At 41.0% G+C, this 13,305-nt stretch overlaps 1 protein-coding gene and 1 long non-coding RNA gene across 2 annotated transcripts in view; both read left to right on the top strand.

The window, feature by feature from the left end:
- The window catches only part of abcc12 (ATP binding cassette subfamily C member 12), a 27,504-nt gene that overhangs the window by 7,676 nt on the left and 6,523 nt on the right, over window positions 1-13,305 (top strand). Inside the window, exons 10-18 of the mRNA XM_022742719.1 lie at window positions 3,579-3,686; window positions 4,130-4,348; window positions 4,433-4,504; window positions 4,678-4,802; window positions 5,509-5,581; window positions 7,234-7,437; window positions 7,567-7,701; window positions 7,969-8,065; window positions 8,467-8,517. Of these exons, the coding sequence (XP_022598440.1) occupies window positions 3,579-3,686; window positions 4,130-4,348; window positions 4,433-4,504; window positions 4,678-4,802; window positions 5,509-5,581; window positions 7,234-7,437; window positions 7,567-7,701; window positions 7,969-8,065; window positions 8,467-8,517 (1,084 nt within the window). The remainder of the gene's footprint in view (window positions 1-3,578; window positions 3,687-4,129; window positions 4,349-4,432; window positions 4,505-4,677; window positions 4,803-5,508; window positions 5,582-7,233; window positions 7,438-7,566; window positions 7,702-7,968; window positions 8,066-8,466; window positions 8,518-13,305) is intronic.
- On the top strand, window positions 12,119-12,741 carry LOC111219888. The gene is made up of 3 exons (XR_002665034.1): window positions 12,119-12,139; window positions 12,310-12,499; window positions 12,703-12,741. It is a non-coding gene; the product is annotated as an uncharacterized LOC111219888 (long non-coding RNA).

The raw sequence follows: 13,305 nt of genomic DNA, 5'->3' as shown, positions 1-13,305 counted from the left end.
ATAAAACGACTGAGGGTAAACTGTCACTGCTGCTTTAAACTTATATGAAGGCTCTTTGGATTGTAATATCTTAACTTCCGTGTTTAGCTATATGATATATGAATGACTTCCTTCTTCAATCATCCACAGAATCACAATCAGAGTCAGAGTTTTTATTTCATCTTCTTTTATTTCAAATATAATAAACAGCATGTATGAAGTTTTCATGAGTAATACCAACCTTCTGTACAAATGAGGCTTTGGTTGTTGTTTTGAGTTTTAAGCTTTTTTGTAGAACTTGATTTAAAAAAGGTGTTATTTTTTATTTCACTGTATTTCTGATTTTCATAGCAGTCTGAGGTATTTTCCTTTTTGTGTGTGTGCAGGATTTGTCACTGCAGCTTTGAAGGCCATTGTTCATTTCAATCTCCATTTTCAAAAAAGAGAGAAAAGCTTTTAAATGCAATGTGTGGCTGTTTCAGAGAAATATTGATGATCCAGAATCCAGAGCCGTACCTGATGCAGAGGAAAGACAGCGACTCGGCTGTAGTGATGAAGAATGCTACGCTTGCCTGGACCAGAACAGACGCAGTGTCCAGCACAGACAGTGGAGTGAAGGGACACAGGGCGGACGAGGTGTGCCCAGGATGAGAAGACTGAAACCATGCCAACCCTGAGAAACATCTCCTTCACGCTGCCTAAGGTGTGCTTTACCACTGATAAGGATAAATGAGGTTAACTCTGTTAGACTGAAGGTACATTTATAATCTGTGTTATTTTTCTGAAGGGCAAACTGCTCGGGTCTGTGGGAATGTGGGGAGTGGAAAGACATCACTGATTTCAGGCATTTTGGAACAAGTTGGTTTCTTCCTCTTGTTTTTCCTTCCTTTTGATTTTATCTTTTTATTTGCTTATAATATTTTTGCCTTTTCATTGTCTGCCATCTCTTTTACAACATATTTTAAAGCTCTTTTATTTGATTATGTTATCTCTACACCAGAGTTCACTCATGGTTGTTTGTTGATTTTGCTATTTTAGATGCACCTTCTTCAGGGCTCCATCACAGCTGACGGGAAATTTGCTACGTTTCCCAGCAGGCCTGATATTTCCATGGGACTGTTCAAGAAAACAATCCTGATGGAGTGGGAACCTTTTGACCAGGCACCAAAGTAATTAATCAGTTAACCCACAATCCATATCATTGTGACTAATTATAAGTAACTGCAGACAAACCTCAGCATGTTGAGAATATGGAAATGAATCAAAGTGAACACCATTTGTGCTGTGTTAATGTGTTTTCTGCTGTTCCTCGTGGCTGCACGGACACTGACAATTAACATCAAAGCCTGAACAGGCCTTTCTTTGAGAAATGTTTTTAACTCTTAGAAAGTTTCTCTTATCTCTGTGAGTTAGTATTCTGGCCAGGTATTTCAAACAAGAGCAGAGTCATTCTCCATTATTTAACAGGACTCTCCCTCTGGAAAACGACACCCAGAGCTCGCAAGGCAACTTGAGGTTAGGCGAAAGCGAAAGACTTGTTTGACTGAGACGCTTGCCACAGAGTTTAGATTGTAGTCACTGCACACATATAGGTAATTTGATGAGATGTGGCTTGAGTCATATATAGCACTACACTGTAATCACACTAACACAGAAGTAGAGTGAAATTACTGTAGAACACTAGTTAAGATACACCTCCTCACGTTTAAGTGTTTGTCTCCTAACTAGCCGCCACAGAAAGTTGGCTCTTTGGTAGCAGATAACTCACTAGTGAATGCAAACTTTATAATGTTCAAATGCAGAAATTTCTCTATATAAGGTCGTGGTTTTTCTCTCTAAATATATTCTGTAGGAGTTTGTCTGACGCACTTTCTCAGAAATTCCATGCTATTTTGTGTGTGTGCACTTTTAGCATTTTCAGTTGGCTGATCATTTATCTCTCAGTGTGTGTTGAAACCAGTATAGTGGAATACAAGGTAAACGTAGTGCTGTCAGAACAGTTAACTGTTTCCTTGCCATATTTGTATTCGGTGCAACAGAAACAACCGAGTTGTGGACTGTCTGGTGAGTCTCAAGCTGACTGTGAGAAGCTCCTCCCAATCGTGGACCAAACCGAACACCGGTAGGAGGCTCTCTCTCTCATTACACGAAACTATCAAGCATAGCTGACTGTTTTTAATAGTTTTTAATCATTTATTAAAAGTTTAAGTGTGATCAAACATCGTCTGAAGTCAGGTTAAAGAAACACTCTTTTGTGGACATGACCTCAACAATTAAAACACTTGAAAATTAGCTCTGACTGACACTGTCGAAGATGAAAAATATCCGTCATGTGTTGTGGGGAGCTTGCCTCATTTTGTGTTGCGAAAATTCAAGAAGCTTTTTGTTATGAACCTTTTTCTCCATATACTGTGGGGGATCATTGTCTGTGGCTGGGAATGTTTGTATATGTCCACACAGCAGCACCAAAAAAATAGTCTTTTTATTCTCAAGTTTTACAGTTTGTAACAGAGGTCATTTGGTCAAACCTATACAGTATCTCATCACTTTTATCTTAATCTAAAGTTCATATAGTTAAACAGTTGCCTAATATATGATATTATAATGGTGGAGTCAAGCGAAGTGAGTTAACTATAACTATGAATATCTATTTAATAATATTGATATACATCAGTCTAAAAATGTTCTTTATAGTTTACTAATTGGAACGTTCTTTTACATTTGTAGTTTAAAGTGTGTAATGGAATATCCAGGGAAAGTGCAGATTAGTGGCGTTTGGTGAGTGCTTTGCTCTCTTAACCAAAGTGACTCACAGTTCAAGCCTAAACATGTATCAGTATCACTACCACTACTCATACAAGCGGGTTGCTAAGTAACTCTCTATATAAAGCGTTAAAGTGCGATTTGTGCTTGCACATGAACAGAGGCAGCTTGCCTCATAGAAAATCTTGTTGGTAAGTGTGTAGAGTTAAACACACTACTAAGACAACTTTAAAGAGTGATTAAGTCAAATCAAGTCAATTTAATCTACTCCTATAGCACCAAAGTCAATTAGTTTAAAAGGGAAATTAATGTAATATTTTAAACATCTTCATAGTGTAAACACCTTCTAGCTGTTCCTGGGGCATTCGTTATTTGCTCAAAATAACGTATGCATGCGTATAACGTATGTAAAAATGTCTCTTACAGTTTTGAGGAAAAATGAGAGGAAACAGCTGCAGAGGGTCAATTATGTCCAGAATATCAACACCAGCATCACAAGCATCATCCCCACCCTCGCCACCATTCTCACCTTCATGGTTCACACCTTGCTGCGCTTAAGCCTCAACCCATCTGATGTGAGTACCATAACAACCTTTGCTCACTTTGCGATTGAAGTGGTTAATAGAGGTGTGTTGCTGCATGTACGTGGCTGCAAGTGTGACATGAAATGTGTGTTTAGATAATTGTCGTTCTGTTTTGTCACCAGTTATTCATGATAAATGCCAAAGACAGGTGCTGGCCACTAGAGCATTGTGGGTCTATTTAAGACCAGTGTATGACCAGTGTGTTGTGGTGTCTCATACTGTTTGAGCATCATTTTTTTGTGTTGATTCCAGGCCTTCACCACCATCGCCGTCTTCAACTCCATGAGGTTCTGCCTGGCTCTGCTGCCCCTGTCTGTGAAGGCTATGGCTGAGGCTGCCGTGGCAATAAAACGACTGAGGGTAAACTGTCACTGCTGCTTTAAACTTATATGAAGGCTCTTTGGATTGTAATATCTTAACTTCCGGTGTTAGCTAATGATATATGAATGACTTTCCTTCTTCAATCATCCACAGAATCACAATCAGAGTCAGAGTTTTTATTTCATCTTCTTTTATTTCAAATATAATAAACAGCATGTATGAAGTTTTCATGAGTAATACCAACCTTCTGTACAAATGAGGCTTTGGTTGTTGTTTGAGTTTTAAGCTTTTTTGTAGAACTTGATTTAAAAAAGGTGTTATTTTTTATTTCACTGTATTTCTGATTTTCATAGCAGTCGGAGGTATTTTCCTTTTTGTGTGTGCAGGATTTGTCACTGCAGCTTTGAAGGCCATTGTTCATTTCAATCTCCATTTTCAAAAAAGAGAGAAAAGCTTTTAAATGCAATGTGTGGCTGTTTCAGAGAATATTGATGATCCAGAATCCAGAGCCGTACCTGATGCAGAGGAAAGACAGCGACTCGGCTGTAGTGATGAAGAATGCTACGCTTGCCTGGACCAGAACAGACGCAGTGTCCAGCACAGACAGTGGAGTGAAGGGACACAGGGCGGACGAGGTGTCCCAGGATGAGAAGACTGAAACCATGCCAACCCTGAGAAACATCTCCTTCACGCTGCCTAAGGTGTGCTTTACCACTGATAAGGATAAATGAGGTTAACTCTGTTAGACTGAAGGTACATTTATAATCTGTGTTATTTTTCTGAAGGGCAAACTGCTCGGTGTCTGTGGGAATGTGGGGAGTGGAAAGACATCACTGATTTCCAGCATTTTGGAACAAGTTGGTTCTTCCTTTGTCTTTTCCTTCCTTTGATTTTATCTTTTTTTTGCTTATAATATTTTGCCTTTTCATTGTCTGCCACTCTTTTACACATATTTAAAGCTCTTTATTTGCATTATGTTATCTCTACACCAGAGTTCACTCATGGTTGTTTGTTGATTTTGCTATTTTAGATGCACCTTCTTCAGGGCTCCATCACAGCTGACGGGACATTTGCCTACGTTTCCCAGCAGGCCTGGATATTCCATGGGACTGTTCAAGAAAACATCCTGATGGGGGAACCTTTTGACCAGGCCAAGTAATTAATCAGTTAACCCACATATATCATTGTGACTAATTATAAGTAACTGCAGATAAACTCGACAGTTGAATATGGAAATGAATCAAGTGAACACCATTTGTGCTGTTAATGTGTTTTGCTGCTGTTCCTCGTGGCTGCACGGACACCGACAATTAACACAAAGCATGAACAGGCCTTTCCTTTGAGAAATGTTTAACTCTAGAAAGTTTCTCTTATCTCTGTGAGTTAGTATCTGGCCAGGTATTCAAACAAGAGCAGAGGTCATCTCCATTATCTAACAGGACTCTCACTGGAAAACGACCCCATGCTCGCAGAGATGGCGAGAAACAAGACTGCTGACCTGTGCACAGGATTTGATGAGTCACTGCACTTGGTATTTATGATTGTGCTTGGTCATTATAGCTCAGCTGTAATCACCACTACACATGAAGTAAATACTGTAGGAACAGTTAGATCACCTCCTCACAGTGTTTTCTCTAACTACCCACAGAAATGCTTTTTGGCTCTATAGCGTGTGCGTTGTTTATTTCTCATAAAATTCCAGGGACAGTGTGTCTGAGCCTTTCTGCAGGAATCACATGCTATTTGTTGTGCTGCTTTAGCTTTCAGTTGGAGGCTGATCATTACAGTGTGGAACCCAGTATAGGTGAATACAGTAAACGTGGCTGTCAGACAGTAACTGTCTTGCTTTGATCGTGCACAGATACAACAGAGTTGTGGATGTCTGTAGTCTCAGAGCTGATCTGGAGATCCTCCCATATGGTGACCAAACCGAGGTAGGAGCTCTCTCTCTCATACACTGAACTATCCAAGCTGACTGTTTTTAATGTTTTTAATCATTTATTAAAAGTTTAGTAGTATCACATCGTCTGAAGTCAGGTAAGAAACCTCCTGTGGACATGACATCAACAATTAAACACTGAAAATTAGCTCTGACTGACACTGTCAAGATAAAAATACCGTACATTGTTGTGGGAGTTGCCTCATTTTGTTTCATAATTCAGAAGCTTTGTTAACCTTTTCTCCATACTGGGGTCATTGTCTGTGGCTGGGAAGTTTGTATTGTCCAGCCAGCAGCCAAAAAATAGTCATATTCTCAAGTTACAGTTTTACAGGGTCACAAGTATCTATCACTTTTATAGTGAAGTCTAAAGTCAAGTTAAAAGTTGCATGAATGAAGGTGAGTCACAAGTGTTGAACATAACTATGAATATCTTTTTAAATTGATATCATAGTCAAAATGTTATAGTTACAAGGCGTCTTTTACTTTAGTTAAAGTTGTAATGATTCCAGGATAGTGGATAGTGGTTGGTGTTGCGTTCTGCTCTCTTACCAAATGACTCACAGTTCAAGCTAACTGTATCAGTATCACTATCTACTCATACAAGGGGTTGTAAGTAACTCTCAAAAAAGTCGTTTTAAGGCATTTGCTTATGAACAGCAGCTGCCTCATAGAAATCTGTGGTAGTTTTAAGTTAACACTACTAAGACAACTAAGAGTGCTTAATAGTCAAATCAAGTCAATTTTATCTATATAGCACCAAGTCATAACAGAACTTATCTCAGGGCACTTTTCATATAGAGCAGGTCTAAACCAGAGTCTTTAAAAATTTTATTTACAGATACCTAACATTCCCTCATGAGCAAACACCTGGCGACACCTGAAAGACAATCTGCAACTAACTAGTAACTAAAGCTTTCAAACAATTATATTTCCCTCTGAAATGTAGTGCAGAAGTTTAAAGTAGCGTGAAGTCAGGGGACATCTGGTGGACTGATGGAGTATTGCAGGTCAGGAGATGAAGGGATGAATATCCAAAAGGAGGTCTGCAGGCTGCAATACTAATAGTTACGCCCACTTGCAGTTATGCCCCTCCCTTGCTCTCTGCAGACAGACCCCTCTCTAAGACTCTAAGACCTATGACCTGGGAAGGGTGAGCAGGGGCTGAGGGGAACTGAAGAGCAGACTGTGACACTATTTAAACACTAGTTGGGACAATCAATGAGCAGCTTCACTTTTACCTTTCACCATTCAACCTTGTGTGTGACCTTAATGCCAGAATTGTTTTGGATGGCATCACAGTTCCAAAAACAAAACTAAACAAAACAAAAAAAGTGAAGCGTGAAAATAGAAAGTAAAAAACAGAACAAGCTGTAAGATTACAAAAACAAGATCTTGCAGTGCATGAACCATATTATTCAGGTCTTAGTCAAAACTAATTAATAGCAAGTTGAACACCGGGTCTGGTCTGTGACTCAGTTTTGGGTCCAACTGATGTTTGTATGTGTATTTGAAGCTGCGAGCACTTTCTTGTCTTCACTCATCGTACACTGTTGTAAATTAGTGAAGGTGGATTTTGAGACGTGCCAGACCCTGTGGCCTGTGGTCTTAGTGGTTTTTTAGGAGTTTTGTCTGTGTTGCTGGCAGATTGGAGAGCGGGGGCTCAATCTGTCAGGGGGGCAGAAGCAGAGGATCAGCCTGGCCAGAGCCGTCTACTCCAATAAAGACATCTTCCTCCTCGACGATCCACTGTCTGCTGTTGACGCCCATGTGGGGAAACATATCTTTGAAGAATGCATAAAGAAGGAGCTTCAGGGAAAATCCATCATACTGGTTACACACCAGCTCCAGGTAGGAAAAGACACTGCTAAACTTTAGCAGACAGTGAATATGAAATAGTGGCGATCCAGTCAGAAAGTCAAACTCCTCTATACTTATAGTATATTCTGGGCTGAGTTTTCTTCACTTGTGTTTTTCTAGTATTTGGAGTTCTGTGATGACATCCTATTCCTGGATGATGGGGAGGTGCGGGAGGCTGGACACCACGAGGCCTTGATGAAAGCCAATGGACGCTACGCTCAGCTCATCAGAAACTATGAGATGGAGCAGTCCAAAGTAAGATTGTCACAAAACTTACTGTACAAAAGTCTCATGTACTGCAGCTCTGCTATTCTTACAAGCTGTAAAACTTTTACAAGCTGTAAAACCTTTTCCCCAGTTCATTATTGTTTAAAGTTATGACACAGATGATTTTCTCAGTATAGCTGCTACATTATTTGTAAGTTGTGACTCAGGCATGGAGAGATTTCTGGTTTATAGGATGCAGAAACATTTTAGCATCAGTTCAGCAGCATCGCTGTGTTTTTGCTTATTGTTTTATAGACTCAGAAAGAGGAGGACAAGGCGTCACCCCAAGATGCTGCCCAGCTGAAGGAAGTGGAGCCAAGAGAACGCACAAGCAGTGGGATAGTGAACCCAGGTAAGGAAACGAGGAAAAAATATTTGTTAGTGTAATGACCAAAAAAAAACATACCTTGTGATGCCTCAATTCATCAGTAGAGAACTGAAAATGAGGTTGGAGTTCATTATGTAGAGGGAAGTGTTGTATGTTCTCTGTTGGAAACACATATTCACATCGAGTGGCTGGCAAAAGAGCCAATATTTAACCATAAGCAGGAAAAGGTCGTAACAGGAGTCCATTCAGGTGACAAAGGGACAATGGACGACAGAAGAAAGGTCAATGTGTAAAACAAAACCAGACAGGGCAAACAACCTACAACCCTGAAGGTCAATATACTGTCAGTGTTGTATTTTTAGGGACATTTTTATGCCTTTATGAGAGTCTATGACTAACGGACTGACATCTGTGCTTCACTTCAGCATTTGACATGTCAGATGAAAAAGATGATGGGACACCTGCTGACCAGAAATGTAAGTTCACAGCGCAAATTAAAATGTAATTGGTGTTCAGATGTAATATATTGAGTCTCCACATGGAGCTCAGGCCCATGTTGCTTCATTTTAATGTGGAAGCCTAAAAGATGAAACGTGCACATGTGAAGCTGCCAGTCTGCTTCAACAGAAGAGCCTGTTGGATGGTTGAACACCCCCCCCCCCCCCACCTCTCCAACACTGGAATTGTGGAAATGTGTCCAACAATTTCTTTAACTTTCCAAAACCAACAATATGAAATTCACACTTCATTCACACTTCGTTAGCACACACTATTTCTGTCACTTTTCATGTTTACAGCAAACATGTGCCATACCATTAATGACTTCCAGCACAGCAGAGAAAACACATGCTGCTGTCCCCATATTCAAACAATTATCACGTCTCGCCCCTTTTTAAGATGGTTGGATTTTTACTGTGCCTTTGAGTGGGACTGCTGGGAACAGCTATAAACACTTTCTTTCTTTCTCTCTGCAGAAATACTGCAGCAGATTCAAAATCTAGAGATGGCTAGTGTCTATATAAATATAAAATTATATTCTTCTGTAGTTATGTGAATTTGAGACACACTGAATTTCCACTGTTGTGAATGTAACAAATGTTTGGGTGACTGGATCTTCAGTGAAGCTTGTGTACACTTACATATTTAGTTTTTTTTTTTATTCTTTTTCTATAGGAACACAGTCCAGTTAGTCAGGACACATGCTGATCGCAAATGAAAGTGACTTTAATCGTTCTCTAAAATCCTTTTCTTCCTCTTCAGCCACTGTCAGTGCTGATGATCAGCGGGTTCAGTCAGGAGGCCTCCACAGAAGGCGCTGTCTCCTGGAGAATTTACCAGCAGTACTTCCAGGCAGCTGGAGGTCTGACATAACACACAAACATGTATGATTCTATGTAATAATGCACGAATCACCAATGCACAACCTGCCTGAAGTATTCTGTGTCACTTTGTCGCTGCAGGCTACATTATCACCTCCCTCACCGTCCTCAGCATGTCCTGATGATCGGATCCACGGCCTTCAGCAACTGGTGGCTCAGCTTTTGGCTGGGGCAGGGTACGGGGTGAGAACCATCTCTCTCTCTCTTTGTTTTCACATGCACACACAAAAACTGCTCACCAGCCCTGGTTGAAAAGTGAACGCGCTTTCAGGGACTGTGACCTCCCACAGTGGAAGCAGTAAGCCTCCATCAGGCATTTTGTGAGGTAAATTTTGTCCCTGGTCAGAGAGTAGTGATGCTGGTTTCAGAGGAACAGTGTTACCCACTCTTTTCCAAAACTGACAATCCAACAGCAACACACTTTTTCTGCAGTGGTTGCTCAGGTTGCACAACATGAAGTGTCTGCACATTCTTTTTTTTCAACACATAACTTCACTGGCCATGTTTACTGCTGAACCACACCAACTGTCTGCCTGGGTTTGCCTTTAGAGTTCTGCACAACAGTAATGACAGACACACAGATCCACACTTATATTTATTTACATTTACACAGCTCAACACACGTTTGATACTAGTGTGTGGTGATGATGCAGAGTAAACCCAGTGATTCCTGCAGAGGAGGCAGGGAGTCAGTTTACAGGCCTAACACAGACTCGTCTGCCTCTGTCCCATGAACGCAATTCTCAAATAACACAGCTGGCATCTGACCGTAACCGTGTTTAGAAGGTGATTTTTATTCATAGCAACCACCTGAAGAGAACATCTTGTCATCTCATGTCTGTTCCCTTTTGTACTAAACTGATATTGACTCTTTTTATTGGATTCATTTCACACAGTATCCACCCTCAAAGGACCTACACATAAACATAGTCAATCAGGATCTGTCAGAAAACCAGATTTGCCTCTCACTGTAATCTTGCCTTTACAGAATCCTCTTAAAGCAGTGAAGTTGGCCATTATCATTATACACATTTACATTATACCATTATACATAAATACAGCTGTGTTATTTCCAAACTTGTGCCATATTGTGTTCACAACAGCATAAAAGTCCTTCTTGGAATTAAAATAACTTTTAGTACTAATTAGTTCTTTATGACCTGATCTCCTCTAACATCATACATCTGCTGTTTTGCCCAGTCACACAACAGCACAACTTCACACCAGGCGACATCTCACAAAACCCAGACCTGAACTTCTACCAACTGATTTATGGCATGATGGTGGTCGTCATGGTGATACTTGCCATCATCAAATGCTTTATCTACACTCACATGACCATGAACGCTTTCCTGCAAAACTCCACACACATGTTCAAGAAGGTACAGTACCATCAAACATTCAAACTTTACCATTTTAATAGCAGATAACAGTGTGAACAAGTTAATTGAATGTGTGTTCATTGAAAGTCTGCCATCTAACCATCTAATAATGTGTTTGCCGTTTAAAAAAGGGGACGTCTTTCAGGCCCTGTTAGAAGCCACCAATGAGGTGCTGATGATGACGATTTTTTCTTCTGTTCCTCTCCGCAGATTATTGACAGTCCCATGAATTTCTTCGACACGACGCCAGCAGGTCGCATTCTCAACCGCTTCGCGAAAGATCAAGAGGAGCTGGACACTGTGCTTCCCCTCCACATGGACCCTTTCCTGGCGTTTGCACTAATGGTCACCTTTACAATTGTCATCATCTCTGCCGTCTTCCCCCTCATGTTGTAGCTGTGGTCATTATGGAGCTTTGTTCACCCTCATCCTCTTGTGAGTTAATAGAGTTTAGTCTAAACATGATACAATTTTGCTACAGGCACTGTAGGAAAATTACAAGTTTTAGATTGTCATGGAAATTGCTGTCTTCACAGTGGGCTGAAAAGTTGAGATTAAACTAGTGTTTCTTCTGCAGTGTCTTCCAGAGGAGCATCCGTCAGATGAAGAGGATGGAGAACATCAGTCGCTCTCCTGCATCTCTCTCACCACCTCCACCTTGCAGGGCTCAGCACTATTCATGCCTACAACATAAGAGACAGCCACATAAAGCTGTAAGATACTTCAGTTTCTCAACATGACAATATTTTGTTTATTTTTTCTGTTTGCTGAACTTTCAGGTTTTTTGAGAATTCAATGCCGTTTCAATTCTTCCCTGCTTTTTATTCATGCGGTGCAGCAGCAGTAGGTGATGTCTTAGTCACAGTATCTGGTCCTGGTTGTGTTGTATACACTGTCTTATTAATAGTTGGGGTAAGGTGGTGTTCACAAACCCTGACCTGTCCAATGTCATATTGTAGGTTCAAGTCCCTGAATGACATCAACTCCAACCACTATTTTACTCTTTCACTCTGGGAACGCGTTGGCTTTCCTTCTGGCTGGACTGCATGGCTTTCATCCATGACCTTGTTTGTGTCTCTGTTCGTGGTGCTCAGCAGTAACGACGTCATCAGTCCATCCTTGAAAGGCCTGGCCATGTCCTACACCATACAGGTGCATTTCTACAGCAAATTTACAAATGTTTGGCTCAAGACACGTTGAAAGTAAATGCAATGTGTGTGTTTACAGAATCTCTGTGTGTTTTCCAGTTGACAGGCATGCTTCAATATGTCGTGCGGCAGTCGACAGAGGTGGAGGCAGGTTCAACTCAGTGGAGGCGGATACTGGAATACGTCACGGTCAGACTCAGAATGCCCCAGAGAAATAATAACCATTTACACACAACTCCCACCATCTCTCCTGGTCCTCTTGAGCCTATTAAACTCCACTCAAGAAGTGCAGTTGTAAAAGCCTTTGCATGCAGTTCAGAGTTCCCTCCCTCAAAGTAGTCGATGTTTATTCTGTACAGAGTTGCAAGCCTGAGGCCCCCAGACACATAGAGGAGGCTCCGATCCCAGAGGACTGGCCAAAGAGCGGAGCCATCACCTTCCAGGACTATAAGATGAGGTACAGAGAGAATACACCCATCGTCCTGAATGGGCTCAATTTCTTCATCCAAGCTGGAGAGAAGCTGGGCATTGTGGGAAGGACAGGCTCTGGTAAGGCCTTACACCAGTAGTGTGAGTCTGCAGTGATCATAATTTGTTCCATAACAAGACAAATTTGACAACTGTGTAACAGCAGCATCTTTAAAATAACAATGTTATTTTTTTAACCATGACTGTACGTTCTGAGGGAAACTCTGCTTCTCTAAACAATCAGGGTTAGATGATCAGGATACTCTCTGCTTGCGCGTTTGTAGGGAAGTCCTCTTTAGGCGTGGCTCTGTTCAGGCTGGTGGGACGAAGCTGCAGGAAGCATCCGAATAGATGGAGTGGACATTATGGCACATTGGTCTGCAGGATCTGCGCAGCAAGTTGTCCATCATCCCAGGATCCTGTCTTATTCATTGGCACAGTCAGGTAACTGTAGCAGACCACCAACTCCCCACAGCATGTCTGTTTACACACTTTTTTTACTAACCAACTGTGATAATGAATGTGTTCGTCTACAGGTACAACCTAGATCCCTTTAATAACTACACTGATGAGGAGATCTGGGCGCGCTGGAGAAGACCTACATGAAGGACTCTCGGTATGACACCAGAACAGTAGATTACACTTTTATTATGGTGTGTGATCATTTATGCAGACCATGATGTGGAAAACACTTCTCATCTAACCTTCTTCAAAAACAACAAAATGTTATTGTTAGCATGTTGTTGTATTAATTATTATAAGTTAATGGACTGTTCAATGTTCATCACTGTTTGATCACTGTCCGATCTGCTGGTCAGTCTTATAGAAAGTTTGTAGCTGCAGCAGCAGTAAAAGTGATGTTATGATTATTGATTGTTCCCTCAGAG

Source organism: Seriola dumerili, unplaced genomic scaffold (genome assembly GCF_002260705.1).
Source record: "Seriola dumerili isolate Sdu_G_001 unplaced genomic scaffold, Sdu_1.0 BDQW01000003.1, whole genome shotgun sequence".
In the NCBI taxonomy this organism is placed as follows: Eukaryota; Metazoa; Chordata; class Actinopteri; order Carangiformes; family Carangidae; genus Seriola; species Seriola dumerili.
This window is presented reverse-complemented; position numbering and strand designations above follow the sequence as displayed.